We start from the raw sequence: 23565 nt of genomic DNA, 5'->3' as shown, positions 1-23565 counted from the left end.
TGTTCACAATCAACAAAAAGTAAGAACATTCCCAGAATGGCAATATTTTCGTACATAAGAGATTACCCAGAGTACTGATAGTTTAATAGGCAGTGCTAATGGAACAGTAACCGAGGACACTAGAGTTTTAAACTTCAAGCACTTGGTACAAAATTACTTAAACTAGATGTGACCAAACGGTTAAAAGTAAAGAATCTTATTTCTTTCATCTTAAATTCTTTACCTCATACATAGATCTGTTCAATCTGCATGCATAGTTGTATCTGTTCATTTCCTCAATTATTGACCCATGCAAGCAGCATAATCTTTTTCCACGAACCTTATATTATTAACAGTAATCTTCCTGTATAGTGCAAACTTCATAAACTCCACATTCATTTCACTAAAATTACCACTAATTCCATCAATGGTTATGAGAGAGTCAGACACAAAACAGCCTCTTACATCACTCTTATATACCCTTAACCCATGCTCATATCTGACATCTCCCTATCTACTACTGTACCAAACCAAAAGCAATCACTTTACATTTTTGTGTTCACTTTTTCTGTCATATCATTGGCAGTTTTGATTTAAAGCACCCCAACTGATCTGTTCTAGACACTACAACACTCACAAAAGAAAAGTGAATAAGCATGAAAGAAAGAAAAAGGATACTAAATCCCTAATGGTTTCACTTAATTAGTTTTATCTCATATTATGCAATGACCTTATAACTTCAAAATCATTAGGAACTTTTCTTGTTTTATAGGAAACACATGCTAGAATAGGTGCAATTCATCCCAAAGCAACTGAATTATTATGCAGAGAAAAATATTCTTAAAATAATTTCAAAGTGCATCAGTGATCTTAACCTTTTCCCTTCTGATTGCATAATCAGTACCATCATTTTCCTCCAAAGTATTTTATACTCCCTCAAATCATCTTCACACCAAACCTTAATAAAATTGGACAATTTTTTTCATATGAATGAAAAGCATATTACTATACAGCACATGGAAACTTGTTTTGCAGGGACCCTAATTAATTTCTTTACCACATATCCAGACTTGGATTACTGAAAGTGATAGTGGTACAGCTGATACCACATGTAGTGTGAGAGATGGAGTCACAACTGGTGCTAACGGCAGATGCTTAGGTAATGATAGAGGCAGCAATTAAAGGGGTGACAGCTGATTGTACTGATGGCAGTAATGGAATAGCAGCGGTGATACAGTAAACAAAGATAGGTAAAAGGAGACCTGATAATCTAAGACTAGGTCATCTACAGACAAGACCTAAAACTGTGGTGGCAAAGGTGGGGGCAATAATGATGGCAAAGGATAGAAGAGGTCATCGTATGGGTGGTAGCAGAGGCACTTGAAAGAGTTTTGGCACTGGTGGTGGCAGAGATGACAAAAGTAGGACTGACAACGGTGGTGGTGGTGCTGATGATGGTGGAAAAGGGGGTGGCAGAAGAGGTAGTTCAAGGTGCCGAATGGTTGAGACAATGGGGTAGGAGAGGAGGGTGGTGATAACTGGGTTGGTAAGAGAAAATTTGGTGTCAGTATTAGTCAAGCAAGTACTAAAGGGGATGGTAGACAATGGTTTGCTGTTACTTTTAATAAGGAATACAATGGAAAACAAGTTTTTTGATTCTATCAAGTATAGCAGTAACCATGACCTTTGGACCTCAAAATCAAAAAGAACCTTTCTTGTCCCAAGACAAAAACACCTAGAAGGTCTTGATGAAATCCATGCCATAAGGATACTGTTATCATTTTGCCCTAACATAATTGATTTCAGTGAGGTGAGGCTCCCTCCTGCAACTCATACTGTAATCAAGGCCTTCAGCAGCAATAAAAAAAACTATATATAATGGTGATGTTGGTATAAGATTTACCATTTGGTGTATTTCATTACTGAGCAATCATTCATGAACAAATGAAAAAAAAATAGAGCAAAATCAGCAACACGAATCTAAAACAAATGTAAACACATGTGCATCAGATGTAGCATGCATCTAAAAAAAACATGACTAATGGTTATGGTGGTATGCTATACTGAATTATAGTATTGCACTGAAATCCCTTGAGAACAAGTAATCAAACACTACAGGACCAAAAATAGAACCTTAAGTCGATAATTATCATAAACATTTGTGTACAACTGACCAACGTACCTCCTCTGCCTGAAAAGGATTAGCCACCATTTTGTGTAAGTTAATAAAATTGGGCAATGGGTTTTGCAGTTATCCTGCATGAACTAAACTGTGGTTGGATGGATGGACAGATGTAAAAAAAAACAATAACTGTAAAGCAAACAAAAACTTTGTTTTGCAAGGTTCAAATTACTTCTAACTACCATTCAAAATATCAAAATCCTATAGTATCACAAATTTTATACCTTTTTCATAATCATTCTCTAAAAAATCTGTAAACACATACATGTTAAATGTGTTAATCTTGTATCTACACTAAGTGGATAATATTACCAATTCTTCTAACATATTGCTTCAATTCCCAAATACACGACTTTCGCTTTACACTTAGGGTGACCAAAGACTTTATAAGCTATCCTTGTCCAAAACATTTATTTTTGAAAACCATGAGAAATTCTAATCTAATTACTGTTGGAAATTTCAGATTCCAATAAGTAACAGTTTTTGGTTACCTGTATAATTTATTTTCATACTTGATTGCCATTCAGTGCTTAATAATCTTTATTAAATACATAAAAAGTCATCTTTCCTAAAAACTCTTACAGGGGAGTTATACAACCAGGTGAAATGAAGTCCTGATGAAATGAATGTGTCCTAACTACTGCTGCTACTTAGCATTCCACTCTTACCATCGAAAGCATTAAAGTTTATCTTTATAGCTGTTTTCAGACACAATACTACTGTACACCTACAGTGATAAGGAGCTATGCATTCTAAAATATGAACTACTTACTGGGTGAAAAGTGCTAGGTTGGTGAAAAATTAAGTGCAGTATGATCCCTACAGAAATACACACGAGCTTGGCAAATGAGGTATTGAATTTTAACATAATAGATTCTATGGCGATTGGAATGAATAAAGGCAGACAGTGTGAATTGTGTACATGTGCATATATGTATGTGTCTGTGTGTGTATATATATGTGTACATTGAGATGTATGGGTATGTATATTTGCGTGTGGACGTGTATGTATATACATGTGTAGGGGGGTGGGTTGGGCCATTTCTTTCGTCTGTTTCCTTGAGCTACCTCGCAAACATGGGAGACAGCGACAAAGCAAAATAAAAATATAAATAATAGATTCTAACCAAGCATGTGGCTGCAGAGCACATCTAGAGAATGATCAAAGATTAAAATAATCCCACAACATAATAAGTACAACGTTATACCTAAGGAATTTTGCTGAAAATTAAACTTCACACTGACCTGAGCCTTGGTTGGTATATCTCCAGTACAAAGGAGCCAGAAAATTCCCTCAGGCAAAGGCTCTGCTCCACCCTCAGCAACTGGCATTAGCTTCTGACACTCAGGAATGGAAAAGCCACGGAATCGAATGCCTTCTTCTGGGTCCAGCACTGAAGTTTCCGTTACCAACCCCTTCATGCCCCTCATACCACCATACATCTAGAAAATATTGAACCATAGCTAATATATACCAAGTATAAACATATAAGGTAACAAGGGGAGAAAGAGAGAGCTTGAGGAATAGATGAGTCCTCTTCTATTGCTTGATATACAGAAAAAGCAGAATTACAAAACATGTCCATCACTGGATAAATTCCAAGTTCTCACCATGTCCACAGTGATCTCTCCAACTTTTGTTTTCCCATAGCTCTTGCGAAAGGCCTTGACTTCTTCCTGGACAATAGGAACTTTTTGAGCCATAACCTCTCGCAACTCAGTACTCTCTGTGGAGTACTGAGCTCTGCTGGTCACTGCAGCTAAGGGGCATACTTTCTGCAAGTAAAGACAACTGGTTAGTCTGGAAAAGAAACATACATTTAAGTCCTTGCTCAGACATGATTTCAAAAGACAAAACTTTCATTCAGCTGGTGATTTAAAAGGCCTGTAATAAAAAATCTATGCTATAGACAGAGCATTATGGGCATCTGAAAGAGCAATTGCTTAGTGCATGATCAAAGCAACATCTTAGCATGAGGATTCAACCCTTTTAACCACCCAAACAATAGGCTGGTGGATGCTCTTTCACAGAACTCAACAACCTATCCTGGCCCATTAAACCCAGGCACAAAGGTGAAACATGGCCTTAGCAACCTCTAATCCATATTCAGTCACCAACTGCTGGTGAATGCCTCTAGCCTTATACTGTCCAGAATTATGAAGTGATTTTTCGAAAAGCAAGGAAAAGGAAACAAATGGATGCTCCCTGGGCTCTACCTACTGAGAAGATATGGTTTTTCTTCTCTTAAAAAATGTTTCTCACCTCTGTAGAGATGTTTAAGAGTATTTAAAAGCATGCTAACATGGAAGAACTTAACAAAAGTACCTTAGGAAAACTCAAGAAATGACCAAACCTTAATGGCAACTGATTCCTGTTCTTGGTCAGCTACTTCTGATGGCATTCATATACTCAAAATCTTATCAGCTGTAGAATCTTACAGATTTTCTTTTGGTACGATATTCTGAATGCAAACCAAATTGAGTGCTTGATCAATTACATGATATGTAGTGGGTTTGTAGATGTACAACAAAAATACATGAAACAGAAAAATTAAAAATAATACTAGGTGCGTACTGATATATATAATTTGTATAACAAAACTCAGAGGGCAACACATTGTATAAAACTTATTTCCATCGTGATCATAACAGAGATAATTTTTCCTTATTCTTCTACAGGACACTTTCGTGTTCTGATGTCTTCATTTATTCTATCTATTTATTTATCTATTTTGCTTTGTCACTGTCTCCCGCGTTTGCGAGGTAGCGCAAGGAAACAGACGAAAGAATGGCTAAACCCACCTACATACACATGTAAATACATACACGACCACACATGCACATATACATACCTATACATTCCAACATTATATATATATATGCTGTCAATCCACTGACAGCATGTCGACCCCAATCAAAATCTTTTTCACTCCTTCTTTCCACCTCCAATTTGGTCTCCCACTTCTCATTCCCTCCACCTGACACATATATCCTTTTGGTCAATCTTTCCTCACTCATTCTCTCCATGTGACCAAACCATTTCAACACACCCTCTTTGGCTCTCTTAACCACACTCTTTTTATTACCACACATCTCTCTTACCCTTTCATTACTTACTTGATCAAACCACCTCACACCACATGTTGTCCTCAAACATTTCATTTCCAACACATCCACCTTCCTCTGCACAACTCTATCTATAGCCCACGCCTCGCAACCATATAACATATGTGTCAAAAAACCTGCATTGGTGAACTCTGGATGTAAAAGGAGTCCAAAGCTTCACAAATTTACGATATATCCAATTTTGGGTTTATAAACCTATATCATGGTTTGAAATACACATCAACTTTTCCCATGCATTGTATGACAAAATTGCATATAAAAATACCAAAAATAGTGTACTAAGGTACATCCATTCCTTGCATTACGTGAGGTCACTATATGCACTTTCGCTAATCTGAAGGGAACCTACTGCTACCAGTCCCTCTTCTTATGCAGTCAAAATTTGCTACTATGCAAAAAAACATGTCTTTCCAAGTGTGACAGATCATGGTTATTGGAAAAGATGTGAGAGGGTACTGATTTTCAAAGCTTCACAGTGTAGGAAAAAGAAAAGTTTATCAAAATGGCCTACCCATGAGTTGCCGATGGCCACACAGCAATCATGGGACATAGAAGCTTGCAGAGTATTGCATGGTATGGCTAGTAGTTGGGGCACACAAGCAGCCAGCTCTCAGGAGCAAAAACCAAAGTAATACTTACAAAAGAGGGAAATTGAACCAACACTGCAGCGAAGGGCAAGCAGGTCAAGTTTTAGAGGTACCCCAGGAGAGTTTATAACTCGGACCACTTTCAACTAAACTTTTGTCATGTAAGGATGCAGAGCTAGAACCATCCCAGATGAGAAAGCAGTGTTCCATACAAAAGATGGATCAATCCTTTGTATAAACGGAGCAACAGCTCGGTAGAAAAGAAATTTCGACATCTAAACAGGACTCCCAGTTTCTTATGAGGCACTCTTAGCTATTTCCGCAATGTATGTTAAAGTAATATCAAGTATATTACCATAGTCAAGAAGGGGCATTGCAAAATTATCAAAGGAGAGAGGAAAGTTGTGAAGAATTTTATAAGGAGAGACATGTAAAAACTGGGTTTTGGAGGCATTGAACAACCATCTTTTTTCTACCACAGTAAGATACCCTGTCCAAGTCTGAGTATATTGAAGATGTTAAGACAAGATGCTGATCGCACAAGAGGAGGAGGAGCTGAAATGAATTATGTGGAGGAATGCAGCAAACAGTCCTCAGCATAAGAGTGCATTCGGTCATTTGCGAAAGAGAGGAAAGTGTTGATAAGGTGAAAAAGTGAAGGAGACCAGACAGAATCTTGAAGCACAGCACTATTGATGGAAAAAAGGGGTGAGGCTGATCCATCAACAACCACAGAGATAGATCAGCCAGGGAGAAAGCTAGATATGAAAGAGCAACACAAGAGAGGGAAGCCAAAAGAGGGGAGTTTAGAGATGAGACCCTAATGCCATAGCTTGTCAAAAACTTTGAGTATATTAAGGGCTATTACTTAGGATTCCCCAAAATCTTTCAGGGTGTTGATCAAACATTAGTAAGATGGAAAAGAACATCAGAGGATCTTGCCTTATGGATGCCATACTGGTTATCTGAGAAAAGACCGATTTTCAAGATTATTTATTTATCATTTATTTTGCTTTGTCGCTGTCTCCCGCGTTTGCGAGGTAGCGCAAGGAAACAGACGAAAGAAATGGCCCAACCCACCCCCATACACATGTATATACATACACGTCAACACACGCAAATATACATACCTACACATCTCAATGTACACATATATATACACACACAGACATATACATATATACCCATGTACATAATTCATACTGTCTGCCTTTATTTATTCCCATTGCCACCTCGCCACACATGGAATAACATCCCTCTCCCCCCTCATGTGTGCGAGGTAGCGCTAGGAAAAGACAACAAAGGCCCCATTCGTTCACACTCAGTCTCTAGCTGTCATGTAATAATGCCCGAAACCACAGCTCCCTTTCCACATCTAGGCCCCACAGAACTTTCCATGGTTTACCCCAGACGATTTTCAAGATATCTAAGGTTATAGAAGTTGAGGAGCTATTCAAAGACTTTGGAAATGGTACATGTCAAAGTAAGAGGATGATAGTTCAAGGAGTTAGAACAGTCACTCTTCTCAATTATGGGATGTATCAATGCATGCTTTGAAGGAGAAGAAAAAGCTCTGTTATTTAAAGAGAATCAGAACAGATGAGCAAGCAACGACTTCAAAGAGAGATTATGGAAAGGGACACTGGATTAGAAAGAGAGGCATCAGGGAGTGAAGGAGTGTTAAGAGACATCCAAAGAAGAGTCAAGAGGAGAAACAAGAACCAAAGAGAGTTGCTTTGTCAAAAAGAGATTCCATCACACTCTTGACCAAGATACCAAGCAGCACTGTGTATTTTCAGGTACTGTACGAGTACCATATTAGAATCTGAAGTAATACTGACTGCTAGGGTAAGTTAGGTGAGGTTTTCATTGGTTCTTTTTAATATCTTAAATCTTAATATCAGTGAAAACATATTAAAATCTGGTGAGAGCCATCACATGATTAAGTACGCAATGGCAGCCATTTATCTAATCATGCCCATCAACAAGTTGCAAACGAAGACTATGACACTGATTTTTTCAAATAAGTCGAGCATCAGCTGTGAGGTGAAGGTTCAATGAAATTTTCATACAACAGGTTCTGTTGATCTTTTTTATTATCATCATCATACTTAACCACTGTCTCCCACGTTAGCAAGGTAGCGCAAGGAAACTGACGAGGAATGGCCAAACCCACCCACATAGGCATATGCATAAACGCCTACACGGGCACATATACATACATATACATTTCAACGTAAACATACATATACATTCCTATAAGTCTACGGGGAAAATGAAACACGATAAGTTCCCAAGTGCGCTTTCGTGTAATAATCACATCACGGGAGAAGCGAGAGAAATAAAAGTCAGTTGATATACACGAAGATGTATATCAAATGACTTTCATTTCTCTCGTGTGTCTCCCCTGATGATATGATTATTACACGAAAGTGCACTTGGGAATTTATCGTGTTTCATTTTCCCCGTGGACACAGGAATATCTTGATCATGCGCAAAATTGTGATCCTTTCCAACGTACATATACATACACAGACATAAACATATATACACATGTACATATCCATACTTGCTGCCTTCATCCATTCCCATCCTTGATTTTTTATAGGTAATAAATTCTACATTATTCAATCCGACATATTTCTTGACATTCATAATCACAACTACCACCTTATTCAAAAATGTAGAGCACAACAATATTTCTAATCACAATCAGCAGCTTTTTTCTCTATATACACAACAATTACACAATAAAAATCACTCAATAGCCATAGCTAAGAGCATGTCAGAGCTCATAAGAAAAAAGATTTATTCCTATCTCACTTATTGCAATTTTGTAATGAGAAGAAGCATAAGAATCCAATATCAAAAATGAACAAAATGAGTAAATTGCTCTTTTATAATTCAATAAAAAGGAATGCCTTTAGAATATGCTAAATAACCAATTCAGCTACACACAAACTATGAAAGTTCCAGAATCTGATTCGCAACATTATAATTTGTTCTACCAAATATGACCGAGTTATGAACATATGGTACAATATGAATACAACTGCCATACACAAATCACACTTTTAAATCATCAAACCAATGAAAACCTTACATAACCTTCCTAACAATAAATATATATCTTACAGTTCAAAACAAGTTTAAATATACCAACAACACATGGAAATACATCAACAATATGGTGCAATATGTCAATTAAGATGACAGAGCAAGCAACCATGCAATCCCCAGCTGCAGATATTTTATCTATTATACTTCCTCTCGGTTTCAGGAAACAAATGAAGACCCATCCACTCATACATGTCCATACACATACATATAAACATATATATACATATATTTACACATACATATGTACATATTCATATTTGCTTACCTTTACCCATTCCCGATACCACAGTGCTCCACAGGTAACAGCATCACCACCCCCTGCGTCAACAAGGGAGCACCAGGAAAGCAGAAAAAAATGCCACATTCGTTCACACTCAGTCTCTACCTATCATGTATAATGCACCGAAACCACAGCTCCCTTTCCACATCCAGGCCCCACAGAACTTTCCATGGTTTACCCCAGACGCTTCACATGCCCTGCTTCAGTTTACTGATAGTATATTGACCCCAGTACACCACAGACATATGTAGTAGTCAATTTCTACATTTCTCTGCTCTGTTTTAGCTAATAGGCAAGGCTGGCAAAACTTTTGGTGTTTCTGATATTTTAAATGTGTACTACCCACTTTTACACTAATCAATCCTAAAGTTTTCCTTATGTACATATCACTTATCACCTTATATAATAATAGTCAATAATGCTCTAAAAACAATCCACACCTGTTACTGTATTCATTAATGATGACATTACAATCGGGTAATATTCAACGCCAATACACAGCTACTCTAGAAAATTGTCACGTTCCACTTGAGCTTTTAATATAGAAGTAAAAATAGGCTGAAGACTGAAGCACTATGTCTGCAATGAAAGTCGCTCACGTCAATATGAATGTAAACAATGACCAAAAATGGCTCGCATATGGCCACCAAATAAAACACAATCTACAACATAAAAAAAAGTGGTAAATATTACCTGCTCTGGGAGATTAGGTTAGATGTGGTTTTTAAACATTTGCGTGATTTCTCTATAACTTTACCTTTAATTATATGAACCATCTATCTTCCCTGGTGTTCATAAATCATTACCACCATTTTTTTTCCCCTATTTTCTCCATAGTTTTGTTTACCGAGCTGAAAATACCACCGGCTTACCTGATTAACAGCCAATCGCCATTGACTACAAGTTAATAGTAAATTACAAAATACTCTAATTCATGGTCTTTAATGTCTATCCTATTCGTTTATAAATCAAAATCAATATCAATTCTTAAAGAAAATGAATTAATAATCAAAAAATCAGAAGGTAAAAGTTGTAGAGACTACGATACCCATATCACCTGTGATCAATAACATATTAATAGCTTGGTAAATCACGTCTACTCACGCACCCAGAGAGACATGAGCAGATGCGTTTCACTTCATGAGAATGAAGTGCTTCAAACTACCCAGGAACAATTTATATCAACCATTAAACCAAATGAGGCAGGAATCGGCCGCCCGCCTCCAAATTAGCACGTAGTAAACATTGGTCATCTTCCACCATATATATATGGTGTACATATGTACATACATATCTTCTCTTACGGTATATATATCTGGCCATTTCATGATATAGGGAGGAAAGTAGGAAGCGTGGGATTAATTACGAAACAATGATGAAAGTCTCAGCTGATCCAACAATCCGGGTCACTTAAGGACACTCGCTTTAAATGTTTGCCGGCGAATGCCACTTTAATTCCATTACGGCTTATCTGTCACCAGAAACCTCCTTCTACGTCCTGAACGCTTCCTCCACGTACCTGCGGAATGCTCAGGAGCCTGGCAGCTGCATTTCTGAAAAGGGCCATGATGATGATTCGGTGGTGACAATCCTCGACTCCTTCTTCCCTGTCCCTTTCCCTCCGCCTTGGCCGGCCGAAGACAACAGCAGCCGACCATTTGCAACACGACGTTCAATGATCATGTCGCTAAGATGGGTCACTCCTCGCATATTCTTATAATGCTTAGTTGGTAACTCAGACCAAGACTATAGTTTAAAATCTGATTAATAGATGGCGTACAGAATCTCTCGCACCTCGTCATATAAAATCTTTTACGTACGTAGATATATTCGCTTTGTCCGTACTACTTTTGAAAAGAGTATTGCACACAAAGCAAATGATAACCCCAGACCTTTTTCATAACTATACCAGGAGAAACTATTTGTAAAAAAAACCAACCAAGGGACTCTGAGGGAAAGATTCTTAAAGACAAGAATATGTAAGAAACTTACTAACAGATTCTAATTCTTATTCTTTTTTTTTTTTTTACGGATGAGGCTGATATCACACTATTACAGAAGCATGAAGAATGAGATGCCTCGGGGAGACCAAAGACCGACAAAACCGAAATTATTAGAATATCAATGTAATTTGTTCCATATAAACCACATGGATGGATAAAATCTCTCCAGATGTGCCGAAGGAAAGCGATGAAACAGTAGCACACGAGAAGAAAGGGAGGTTCCAAAGCTGTGAAAGTGGTCCAGTGACATACCTGTCTTTAAGAAAGGTGACTGGAAAGTCGCAATGAACTATAAGCCAGCTTCACTGACGACTGTGATGGAAATATAGAGGCCGTGCATCAAGAACCTCTTAGACATTTACGACAGGTGAACTCAGTCATGGACGAAAGAGAAGAATAGATCGACTGTATGTTCCTAGTCTGCCAGGAAACCTTTGCCACGATAACCATTCTGGGTTGATCATGGGTTAAACTCCTTTGCTGGAAAGGAGCAAAAAACGCAGGTAAGAGGCACATTCTCAAAATGGGTTATAAGTTAAAGTGGAGTACTGTTATTCTTGGTGTACGTAAATAACCTGCCAGAACCACTAAACTCGTACCTAAACATGTTTGCGGATGTTGCCAAGATGATGCGAGCAGTGAGGGAACAAAAACGTTTGTATTAGCTCACAGGGAGATCTGAACAAACTCTAAAGCTGGTTAGATCATTACAGTAAGTTCCAGGTAATGAGGATGGGTTACAGCAAAAGAAGACTCGAGTATGAAAACTATTTTGCTTGATATAAGCTCCAGGAATTGACGTGTTAGAGATCGAGGAGTCGTCATTGTGGAAGAAGTAAGCTGTTTGCTGGATAAGGACATATTTGGTTAAGCTATTCACAACGTAAATCAATGCTGAACCATGCCTCTCGGGTCTGGTCATCGCGAGAAACGAAACACAAAGTTGTTAATTGTCTAGAGAAGATCAACGATGATGATATTAGAAAAGAGATACAGTGAAAGGCTAAACAGATGTCCATCTAGAAAAGAAGAGATTACCTGCTCGCCTACGAGTATATGCCACAGTGGCAGCTCTAGGTAGTAGCAACACACAACTTGGCTGCTGCCATTTCTCTGTGCCTCCAGTCATCATACATCTTCCTTGTTGCATAATGCTGCTATATTCTCTACGGCTATTCCTCTGGCGTCGCTGTAGGCTTGCTTGGAGTGACCTGATAACCGTTTTTAAATCCACTGACCCAGAGGCCAGTTATCAGAAACTGATAAAGAGAATGATTAAGAAGGATGTAAGGAATAGTGGTTTAGTAGTGTCAGGGCAGTGGATGGTGGCCATGGTCTTAAGCAAGGGAACATGGATGCCGGGAACTGACAAATGTAAAAGGTTTCTAGACGTAGCAAAGCTTATAAGAGACGAGGCCTTATGAGTGTAATGCCACTCGTGATGTACTAAGTGGTAATTATATAATTTTATAAGAGACGGCTCAACGCATTCTTAAAGTCTACCCATCAGACACCAGCGCGGAATTAATAACTGCATTATCTGCTTCTCGTCATGATTGGTCTACGTTTGAGAGAGAGAGAGAGAGAGAGAGAGAGAGAGAGAGAGAGAGAGAGAGAGAGAGAGAGAGAGAGAGAGAGAGAGAGAGAGAGAGAGAGAGAGAGAGAGAGTCTAGCTTTACGTCCCTGGGGTCGCTTGAGATGTGTGTACTCATTTCTTGTCGTGATTTCTACTATTCTTCTTTGCCTTGTATGTGTTTTCCCGGAGCCTAATCTGTGGCGTTTCTACCTTGGCTGTTACTATGGTGTTTTCTCATAATCCTACATATCATACACACACACAGGATTCTCTTATTGTTTAGTTAGAGATGCATAAAGTCAATTTTTCATTTGTTCTCCATAAAATCGCCGACAGCCACCCCCTGGCCTCGTACTCACAGTATTTATAGAGTGTGGCTGAAGTTGGCGGATGAGTAGTGTTAGGCAACAGTGTGTATATTAGTTCTCTGTATACTCTTTTGGTAATATGTAATAGAATATATTTCACTTTTCAAGTTGCAACATATAGTGAATTAATCTGCTGCTGTATGTAGAGTCTGTAGCATGTTATACATTCACTGCTATGGAAGAGTCGTATGATTATAGACAACTTTTGATTAATGACTGATATCCTCCATTTGTCATTAATCACATCAAACCATACCTTGCATCACAGACATATAGACATATATGATGTGAGTATAATTCAATCTGATGGGAAACGAAAGGAAACTCAACTCCTTCCTTACCCGTCAAGACATGAACTATGAATAATGACGAAATTCCTCTCCGATCATTATAGGTCTTGAGGGATTAATAAAGATAAGCTGATGGACATTAAGAAAGATGTTAAGAAGAATGATTAGTGACAATAGATTACGGAGGAAACGATTGGAAAGTGGCTGATGAATATGGTTGGTTTCAACTACGACAGTTAATCATGAGTTTATTATACCCTTGAAGCAATGGAAAGCTTCGTTACTCAATTATCTCGACTTATCTTATCCATTTCTTTTCTTTTCTCGGTTATTTTCTCTTTGGAAAATATACATTTACTTCGTTAATCTTTCCCCATCGCGTTACTCTCGTGTGTTATACTGTTATACTGGCTTAGTGGATTAAAAGGAGGAAAATGTATGATAGTTGAGCTGGGTAGGATCAGAGAATTAACAAAAAATGTATGATAACTGAACTTGGGCTTTCTCTACTCCAGATTATCTTAAGTTGATAAACACAAGCCTAATCTGGAGACCTCAAGTTTGCCCTGAACTCTTCAATTATCTACCCTATACAAAGAAGAAAACACTTCCATATATTTGACTCGAGTGGTTGATGGTGAATGACATAATGCAACACTGAAAGCCAAAAATACACTTGAGACGCGGGGCAGGTGTGATTTAAGTCGTCCCCAAAAGCTGAATTATGAGCTCAAGATGAGGACAAGTTAATATAACATCCAGACACAGCTTTCAGAAGTCCGGGTTGTATGATTAAATGAGTCATGATGCTTGCAACTTCGGGTACGTCTAAGATCTTTAACAGCCTCACGTCCGGGAATGTCAGTCCTCTGGGGTCTGCTTTAAAGGTTCTTGGCACCAGGGGCAGGACCAGGGCCCCGTCTGTGGCGGGTTGGGAGGGTCCGTGGCTGAGTCTGCGTACGGGAAAAAGGCTAGCTAGAACCAGGAGGGCCCAGAACCCCAGATGATCCGGGGGCCCCAGGTTACTGTCAAGCCTTCCAGCTTGGCACAGTGTACTGCTGGAGTAGCATGGCACAGAAAGTCTACCAATCTATCTTAAGCGATGCCATATGTCGTCAATGGCACACCCTGATCCTCACTTTACAATTACTCCTAATCATTCATATTTGGTTTCAAATTACATATCAAGATGCTGGATACTACAGTTTCTAGCAATGAAAAGTTTCCTGTGAGATTTCATTCCTCTTTATGGTCTCTGACGTTATAGCCTATTCTACTCTTGATCTAGCGTATGGTATGTCCAGTTTACGATCAATATCATCGTTTTCACAAGTTTCACAAACAAGTTGGTCAATATCTTTTAACACCAACGTGAGATGGTGACCATACTGTGTGAATTTGTGTGATATTTTCTTGAAAAGATATCCAATGAGCGTTTGATATGACTATTGGGAGGTTTGCAGGAGTGTTAGGTAGGCGATGAACAACTTTAGAGGAGAGGAACAAAGTTAGGGAAGATTTGTAGGAGTATTAGGTGCACGAAGAACAACTTTGCAGGTACTGCTGGAAGTTCCTGTCTACCAGCTACACCTCGACCTGTGCTTGGTGATGGGTCATTGAGAACAATGACTCGTAAACAACATATAACCTTGAAGTTTTAAGAGTTCATCATCATGTGTACTACAAACGTTATCACTCACATCAGTTCTATATACTTTTTTTTTCTAGAGTGATACCTCTGAGCATATCTTTAATCAGATAACCTGTGTGTGTGTGTGTGTGTGTGTGATTTTAGTAAATCTGGTGGGAGACGAGAGTTCCCCAAGGTGGAAAGCTTGGACCTTCGTACATGGAGACTGTTAGGGTCAGTGACCTTATCAGTTCTCCCTACGCCTCGATCTTTATCCAAACCTTATAGGAGGGTTAAGATTAATGTGTTTGTTATGGTATGGACTAAGATGTACGCTCATAACCATTCTATATAAGGTTCGTAACAGTGTGGGGAGCTTCCCACGCATAGGTACTGTCCTCACCTACAGCCATTGTTCGTCTGGGACCCAGCGACAGCAACCTCGGTGCTTCGTACAACTAAATTCCTCCGTCTGCAAAGCCTTTCTAGGCTCCTTCATGATGATTTGGTACAATGATTGTGCAAATGGTACGTCGCCCCACACTTCCATCTTGTATTCAGTCGTATTTCCCACCCCATAGCCTGTATAGCTGGTCTAAATAAGCTGTGAACCAACACCCCTGGATGGACGTCGCTCGGCCTCACCTCCCTCCTTCTATGGCAACATTACCCGTCCTCGGCTTCGCCTCGTCCCCGCTGTTGGCCATTGCTGCACAACCATGGAACTCGGCAACGCCTGCCTCCTCTCCTTCATGACACAATAATGAGACGTTTGCAACATATCTACAGCACAGCCAAGGGACCTGGTCAACGGTGTCTGCTTAGAGCAGTCATCTGCTCCCGCACCAGCAGTAACAGATTGACAACCTGCCTGCCTATGAGCTGAACTTCACGGCTCATATTAATACGACATTGTTGTGTTTACTCATGTCTAATATTTCCACACAATACGAAGAAATGGTAGACAAACGCCTCCATAACTGCAACCATGGCTCGGGTAATGATGCTTCCTCCATACAAGTCAGATGGGACAAGTCTTAGTGTGATAATGAATCCTTTTAGCAAGACCCTAATTTGATATGGATCCTTCAGTTTGTATAGAAGTAGAGCAAATTCAATATCATGGCATTTAGCGAGATGGAGAACAAGACAATCGATTATCGAATTAATGATTTTTTGATATAGAAATGTTTCTTACGAGGCTTAGGCACCCTTTCCATAAATACAAATAGATGATTATACATACATTCTAGGTGGAAATCCCTATTCATAGTTCCATTATGAGTATTATAAATCTTATAACACTGTAGTGAAAGTGGATATAGTGGTATCTGGCAAATATTGTTCTCAGTTGCATTATAACAAGTTTGTTCAGACTGTATCCTCTTCCTATACCAGGTATATTGGTGGAGATTGTAGTCACGTGATCATGTGGGGAACACGACGTCAAACTTTCACTAAGTATATTCACATATTCATGAGTGAATATCAATGATTGATTTACCTGATATCATCATGAATTAAAGATTAATATTGTAGCTATCTAAATCTTTCAGAAACATTACCAAGGATGACCCATACTCCATAGCAGAGATTCGCATTAAGTAAATGCAGATAATTCAGATGGGTGATCTATTCTTACTGTAAATGTTCTTTGAAGTATAAATCACTAAATGAATCTATTAAATGAATAATAATTGTTGAAATGGAGGTGATAGACAGAGGTCGTGTTGCATAGTTTGGCTGGTGCATCGTCTGCTCCGGTGGCTTCTGTTGGCAGGCAGAGCTGTCAGAAAGTGTCTCTTTAAGTTTACCAAGGTATGTACGCTAGCCACCTGTACTTGTAGACAGAGAGGCAAGTTGGTTGACTGAAATACATCGCGAGGCCATTAGACTGGCAGAGGAATCATGGTGGTTTGAGTAGACAAGCGTAGGAATTAATGTGCTCTCCAGATGTATGGAAGAAGTGGTAATCCTCTGTTGTTTTGCCTTCAATGTTGATATTAAGTTTTGCCTGTAGAGTGCATCATACTGAACTGTGGACTACTTAAATTGAAAGAAATGATCGATTTAACTTGTTATTTCGTGTTATTTAGATGTCATGAATAACAATTAATGTTTGATGAACATGTTAGTGTGTAAGGCGTGAGGGGCCCCGGGAGGAGCATAACGTCACGAGGCTCACCTTTTGACAGTTGTGGGAGGCTTAGTGTCATTATTCATCTCCTGATTATTTCCCTTCTGGAGACCGTCTGACACCCGTAATCTTGGATGGCCAGCCATGTAATGCATCAGTGTTGCCTTACATTAACTCTGTGTAGATAGTCTTGTGTGTGTGATTTGGTAATTTAAAGAAGATAAGCAACACGGTAATGTTCCAGGCAGGGAGTGGCCTTACACAAGAGATGAGGCTGTACATATCCCGCTAGTTTAACTCATCATTTTTGTATCATAATTAAGAGAAAACGTCCCAGGATTATCCCTGTACAGTCAGATAACTCGTGTGGTAAGGCTAAGGGATGAACCTGCCACAGGTAACTGAAGTATTTGGTGTCTTGCAGGCCACAAAGTGCATGCATGATTGATCAAGTAGGGTGTTGGTTTCCCGTCCTGGACGTTTCTTAAACCCCAGAGAATTGATCATAGATCTCCCCTTGTTCATGAAGGATTATCATGTATATATTGTAGGAAATGGAGATATTTAAGCATAGTTCTATTGTAAGTAAACCAACATCAGGTCTTTAGATGTACATGATTGATATTAGAGGAGCTAGTAAGAAAAATATGTTGGGCTTGACTCATTTAGAGCATCACTTTTCTGAAAGAAAATAAGCATCTTGGAAGACATGAGACAGATTTACTCTGAATTTAGAATTTGCGGAGCTCAGGAAACACAGCATCAAAAACCTTGGAGTGATACAGGAGAAAACCATAATTAGACTAACATTTACAAGTTTCACTGGCCCATTACGAAGGGAAAACACATATGACGATAAGAAAATAATGAACAGAATGCAAAGGGAGAGGAGTGAATTATTGTTAATGAACCAGTTATCACCTCAAGAATGACTGTACCAAATGACATTCTTATGTGATCCCCATACATGCAAAGTTTTAAGGGTCGTTGACACTGCCGAGGCGTTGTGTTGTAGGACCAAAATTTTGGAATTCTTTCTTTATACGACAAAAAACACTAATATTGACAGTGGACATACTCTAGAGAGAAATCCTATAAGATCTAACTTGCATAAAAGGGGAAATAAAGAAAGGTGTTCATTAATAACAAACAACAGTTCAATTGAAATTTTTGAGCTCAGTGGTTTAAGTTGACTTATTCCAAGAATTCAGACCTTCAAGATGACAGATAAAACAGAGCAGAATCCTGTTGTTAGTGAACATCCCCTTTACATTAGATTGAATTGTCAAGAAAGGAAATGTATGACCATTCAAATCTTGCGCTGATTCTTAGAAATTAGAACCACCACGAATGATCAAAGCCACTCTGGCTCTCATCTTTTGGAGTGCATGTAGGAGAGATGCATTGTAATTCACACAAAGCTATTTCTGGAAGGCCTGTTTTCGAGCATGAGTTAAAAACTTCACTCCATGTTGATATGGAAGACTGTAGAATATCACAAATATTAAAATGTGTCCAGGCCTTGAAATTTTTAATTTTACAATTTTCAGCATCTGTATTAGGGCATCTGGTGACTTAAGTCTTTTGTTATTTATAGTTTGGTTTATGCCATCCAGTCTTCTATTTTCTTTGGTGTTCCACTTAACTCCTGCCACCTTATTAACTCTGACTTGGTTTGGAATTTCACATGGAATGGTAGTATTTTGTGTTCATAATAACTTTCAACCCTCTCATGTCTTTCTCAATAACAATGACTTGGCACATTTAAAAAGACAGGTTTTTCACTTTCTCCAAAATTTTTGAATACTTTCCCTTGTCTCTTCTCTTCTCCTTTTATTTATCTCGGAATATTTCAATTAAAGCCTGGCCTTGACATAGACTTTTGTCCATGATTGGAGCCTCAAATAGGAAAAAATCCCTGAAATCAGTGGAGCATGATGAGAATAATTTTTTTTCTAATCCTACAGTATTACATAACTTAATAATAGGGATGGCTATGAAAATCAGTGAGATTAAGGGGTTAACTTAATGCAAAAGTAGGGAAGCACTTGTATAAATCATCAGAACTTATGAAATTTTAGGTGAATTTTTTTAGGTTCTTTTGATAAACACAACTGTCTTAACTAATTTTGCACTTTGTAACTCCACATATTCCCTGACCTTTATAGTTTTCCCCACTGTTAAGTGACTTGTTATCAAAGGATAAGAAAAAACTTACAGCATGCTTCCCTGCTTTTACTCTATTTTTCACATGAAACACAAACATTTACTAAAAAGATTTATAAGATCTATTTTTCACATGAAACACAAACATTTACTAAAAAGATTTATAAGACTCTTATGATATTCCACAGTTAATAAAGCAGCAGGACTGGGATGAAATAGTATCTTTTCTCTTTTCTTCAGTTTGTCCTGCAAGCATGAGAGATATTGTGCAGGAATATTGGAGTTAGGATTGTAACCCACAGTTAGTCTGATGGGAAATGCTAGCTTTAGCCAACTGCCACTGTCCTTCAACTAGATAAAGACTACTTGTTTGTTTTGGGCCCACCCATGGCCAGTCAGAGACTATCAAAGGGATGAAGTTTTGGGTTTTTTTAAAGCTGGTCGCCCCAAGTGGGATGCACAACCTTGGTGCCAGAAACTTTTTCAGCTATGTCTTTGATGTATACCTCAGGTTGTTTTAGACTTTCAGCTGTTTATAGTACCCTGACCTCCTGGAGCTGGTTTTTATATTTACGCTTTTTGTTTTTCTCAAGATTTATCTAAGCATAGATTTCAGATATGTCTAGCAGATGGCCTTTTACATAGCATTATCCTTTTACTCAAGGTAGCATCATTCTGTTCAGAAAACCTTCTAGTCCTTCCTTGAATATCTTATGTCTTGGATATAGTATAAGCCTTATATTTGATCTCTACCCTGGCATTTTTCCTGAGAAGAATATAGTTGTGTATTATTGCCTCATATTAAAGAACTCTTACTAGTAAGTTTCCGGTATTAATCTTTTGGGCTTCGTTTTGGGGAAACTTATCCAATCTCTCTCTGAGGAGACTTTCTCTGCAAGCTAAGTGAGAGCCTTCAAGAGTGTGGATAGCTTAGATCTTGTAGTTTCTGTGAGATATTACCTCCTGTGTCTTTTTCATGAAAACTTTTTTCTTGTAGCCTCAGGCTCCAGGAGGAAAGTTAGTGATTCAAATACATTGTCCAGGCTCAAGACTCTTCTTCTCTGTGACGATAACCTTTTACAGGTTAAGATAAATGAAAGCTAAGAATGAAATTAGTATGATATATGTTGTTATCTCTTGGAAGACATGACCAAGATAACATGCCTCTTCCCTGGTCTCGTGTTTGAGAGACTTTTAAACTTATCCGTAATTTATCAAGGGAACATTAATATTGTCACTGGAAACTTGGAACTCCTTTTGGCTAGGAATATTCCTACATGGATTATGAAGCTCATTTCATTGGGTCAACTTGGGCTTTTTTTCGCTAGAGAACACATGTCGGGAGGTTAATCTCTCCCTAAGCCTTCCTTGGAAACATTTTATTAAAAATTATAAAGAGACTTTATCACTTATACACCACCTTCATCAGACAGTATTTAAGCTTAGTTGTTAGTAGCGTACACTTTGTACCTTTGTGGATTCTTCCTCCAGGATAGTCAGATGCTAGTGTGCCCCCAATCCACCAATTAAGATATTTATTCCACATTTAGATGTAGTCTTCTTAGCTGAAAGATTTTCTCAAAGCCCTCTTCCTTCATTTGGGTATGCTTACATTCTCATGGAACATAGCACAGAGGAGAAATTTTTTTTTTTTTTTTTTTTTTTTTTTTTTTTTTACCTCGTCGCTGTCTCCCGCGTTTGCGAGGTAGCGCAAGGAAACAGACGAAAGAAATGGCCCAACCCCCCCCCATACACATGTACATACACACGTCCACACACGCAAATATACATACCTACACAGCTTTCCATGGTTTACCCCGGACGCTTCACATGCCCTGATTCAATCCACTGACAGCACGTCAACCCCTGTATACCACATCGCTCCAATTCACTCTATTCCTTGCCCTCCTTTCACCCTCCTGCATGTTCAGGCCCCGATCACACAAAATCCTTTTCACTCCATCTTTCCACCTCCAATTTGGTCTCCCTCTTCTCCTCGTTCCCTCCACCTCCGACACATATATCCTCTTGGTCAATCTTTCCTCACTCATTCTCTCCATGTGCCCAAACCACTTATATTCTTCTGCTCTCTCGACCACGCTCTTTTTATTTCCACACATCTCTCTTACCCTTACGTTACTTACTCGATCAAACCACCTCACACCACACATTGTCCTCAAACATCTCATTTCCAGCACATCCATCCTCCTGCGCACAACTCTATCCATAGCCCACGCCTCGCAAGCATACAACATTGTTGGAACCACTATTCCTTCAAACATACCCATTTTTGCTTTCCGGGATAATGTTCTCGACTTCCACACATTTTTCAAGGCTCCCAAAATTTTCGCCCCCTCCCCCACCCTATGATCCACTTCCGCTTCCATGGTTCCATCCGCTGACAGATCCACTCCCAGATATCTAAAACACTTCACTTCCTCCAGTTTTTCTCCATTCAAACTCACCTCCCAATTGACTTGACCCTCAACCCTACTGTACCTAATAACCTTGCTCTTATTCACATTTACTCTTAACTTTCTTCTTCCACACACTTTACCAAACTCCGTCACCAGCTTCTGCAGTTTCTCACATGAATCCGCCACCAGCGCTGTATCATCAGCGAACAACAACTGACTCACTTCCCAAGCTCTCTCATCCCCAACAGACTTCATACTTGCCCCTCTTTCCAAGACTCTTGCATTTACCTCCCTAACAACCCCATCCATAAACAAATTAAACAACCATGGAGACATCACACACCCCTGCCGCAAACCTACATTCACTGAGAACCAATCACTTTCCTCTCTTCCTACACGTACACATGCCTTACATCCTCGATAAAAACTTTTCACTGCTTCTAACAACTTGCCTCCCACACCATATATTCTTAATACCTTCCACAGAGCATCTCTATCAACTCTATCATATGCCTTCTCCAGATCCATAAATGCTACATACAAATCCATTTGCTTTTCTAAGTATTTCTCACATACATTCTTCAAAGCAAACACCTGATCCACACATCCTCTACCACTTCTGAAACCACACTGCTCTTCCCCAATCTGATGCTCTGTACATGCCTTCACCCTCTCAATCAATACCCTCCCATATAATTTACCAGGAATACTCAACAAACTTATACCTCTGTAATTTGAGCACTCAATCTTATCCCCTTTGCCTTTGTACAATGGCACTATGCACGCATTCCGCCAATCCTCAGGCACCTCACCATGAGTCATACATACATTAAATAACCTTACCAACCAGTCAACAATACAGTCACCCCCTTTTTTAATAAATTCCACTGCAATACCATCCAAACCTGCTGCCTTGCCGGCTTTCATCTTCCGCAAAGCTTTTACTACCTCTTCTCTGTTTACCAAATCATTTTCCCTAACCCTCTCACTTTGCACACCACCTCGACCCAAACACCCTATATCTGCCACTCTGTCATTATAGGGTCTGAAAATTAAAAGCCTCCTTTTTATAAGCCTTTGAGGCTACTTTTGGATATAGATGCCTGCAACCTGTGAATAACTGAGCTTTCAGTGCTCAAGAGACAACGGGTCATTGACATCATCTCTCTTGCAGTCTCTGGTTGGTCTCTGATTGGCTAAGGGCAGGCCCAAAGCAGCTGCTATCTCATTAAGATGATAACAATGGCTGGGATAGCTGGTTGTCTCCCATGTGAAAGACAAAGTGTTAGAAGGTCCTAAACCTTAAATTCATATAGAGTATTTCTCATGCTCACACAGTATTGCCTCAGAGAGAAAACATCTATAAGTTTTCAAAACCTAGTCGTTTTATAGGTCTTAAAGTTTCTTTGTAAATCATTTCTCATTTTTTGATGATATAGATTTGTTGTTAACATAAGTGAACTTTTACTTACATATTAAATGTTTTCCAGATGTCAACTTTTCCTCCCCCAAAGTCGTGTGATACATTTGTAGTCCTGCCTGACTCCACCAAAGGTGGCCATGTGGTCTTTGGTAAGAATTCTGATAGACCCCGTGAGGAGGTTCAGGAGGTGATTTACCAAGCACCATTGGAACATGAGGAAGGCTCCAAGCTTCAGGTCAGTACTGAAAGGTTTGTCAGAGAGGAACCCAGCTGAATATCGG

The 23565-nt window shown here is 39.0% G+C and overlaps 2 protein-coding genes across 7 annotated transcripts in view; one reads left to right on the top strand and one right to left on the bottom strand.

Annotated features, from left to right (window-relative positions):
• kdn (citrate synthase) overlaps positions 1–10955 on the bottom strand; it is a 34171-nt gene extending 23216 nt beyond the window's left edge. Inside the window, exons 1-3 of the mRNA XM_071685376.1 lie at positions 10794–10955; positions 3773–3937; positions 3407–3604 (exon numbers count right to left, since the gene is read on the bottom strand). Of these exons, the coding sequence (XP_071541477.1) occupies positions 3407–3604; positions 3773–3937; positions 10794–10841 (411 nt within the window). The 5' untranslated portion in view covers positions 10842–10955. The remainder of the gene's footprint in view (positions 1–3406; positions 3605–3772; positions 3938–10793) is intronic.
• Positions 10956–16885: 5930 nt separating this feature from the next.
• Positions 16886–23565, top strand: part of LOC139761316 (secernin-3) — a 54054-nt gene continuing 47374 nt past the window's right edge. For 2 of the 6 annotated variants that reach the window (XM_071685374.1, XM_071685375.1), the window contains exons 1-2: positions 16886–16959; positions 23352–23519. In XM_071685374.1, coding sequence (XP_071541475.1) covers positions 23352–23519 — 168 coding nt within the window. In that variant the 5' untranslated portion in view covers positions 16886–16959. Of the gene's footprint in view, positions 16960–16993; positions 17111–17317; positions 17425–17645; positions 17676–23351; positions 23520–23565 lie in introns of those variants that run through there. The other 4 variants (XM_071685370.1, XM_071685373.1, XM_071685372.1 and 1 more) reach the window with 3 other exon arrangements.

Source organism: Panulirus ornatus, chromosome 40 (genome assembly GCF_036320965.1).
Source record: "Panulirus ornatus isolate Po-2019 chromosome 40, ASM3632096v1, whole genome shotgun sequence".
Classification (NCBI taxonomy): Eukaryota; Metazoa; Arthropoda; class Malacostraca; order Decapoda; family Palinuridae; genus Panulirus; species Panulirus ornatus.
This window is presented reverse-complemented; position numbering and strand designations above follow the sequence as displayed.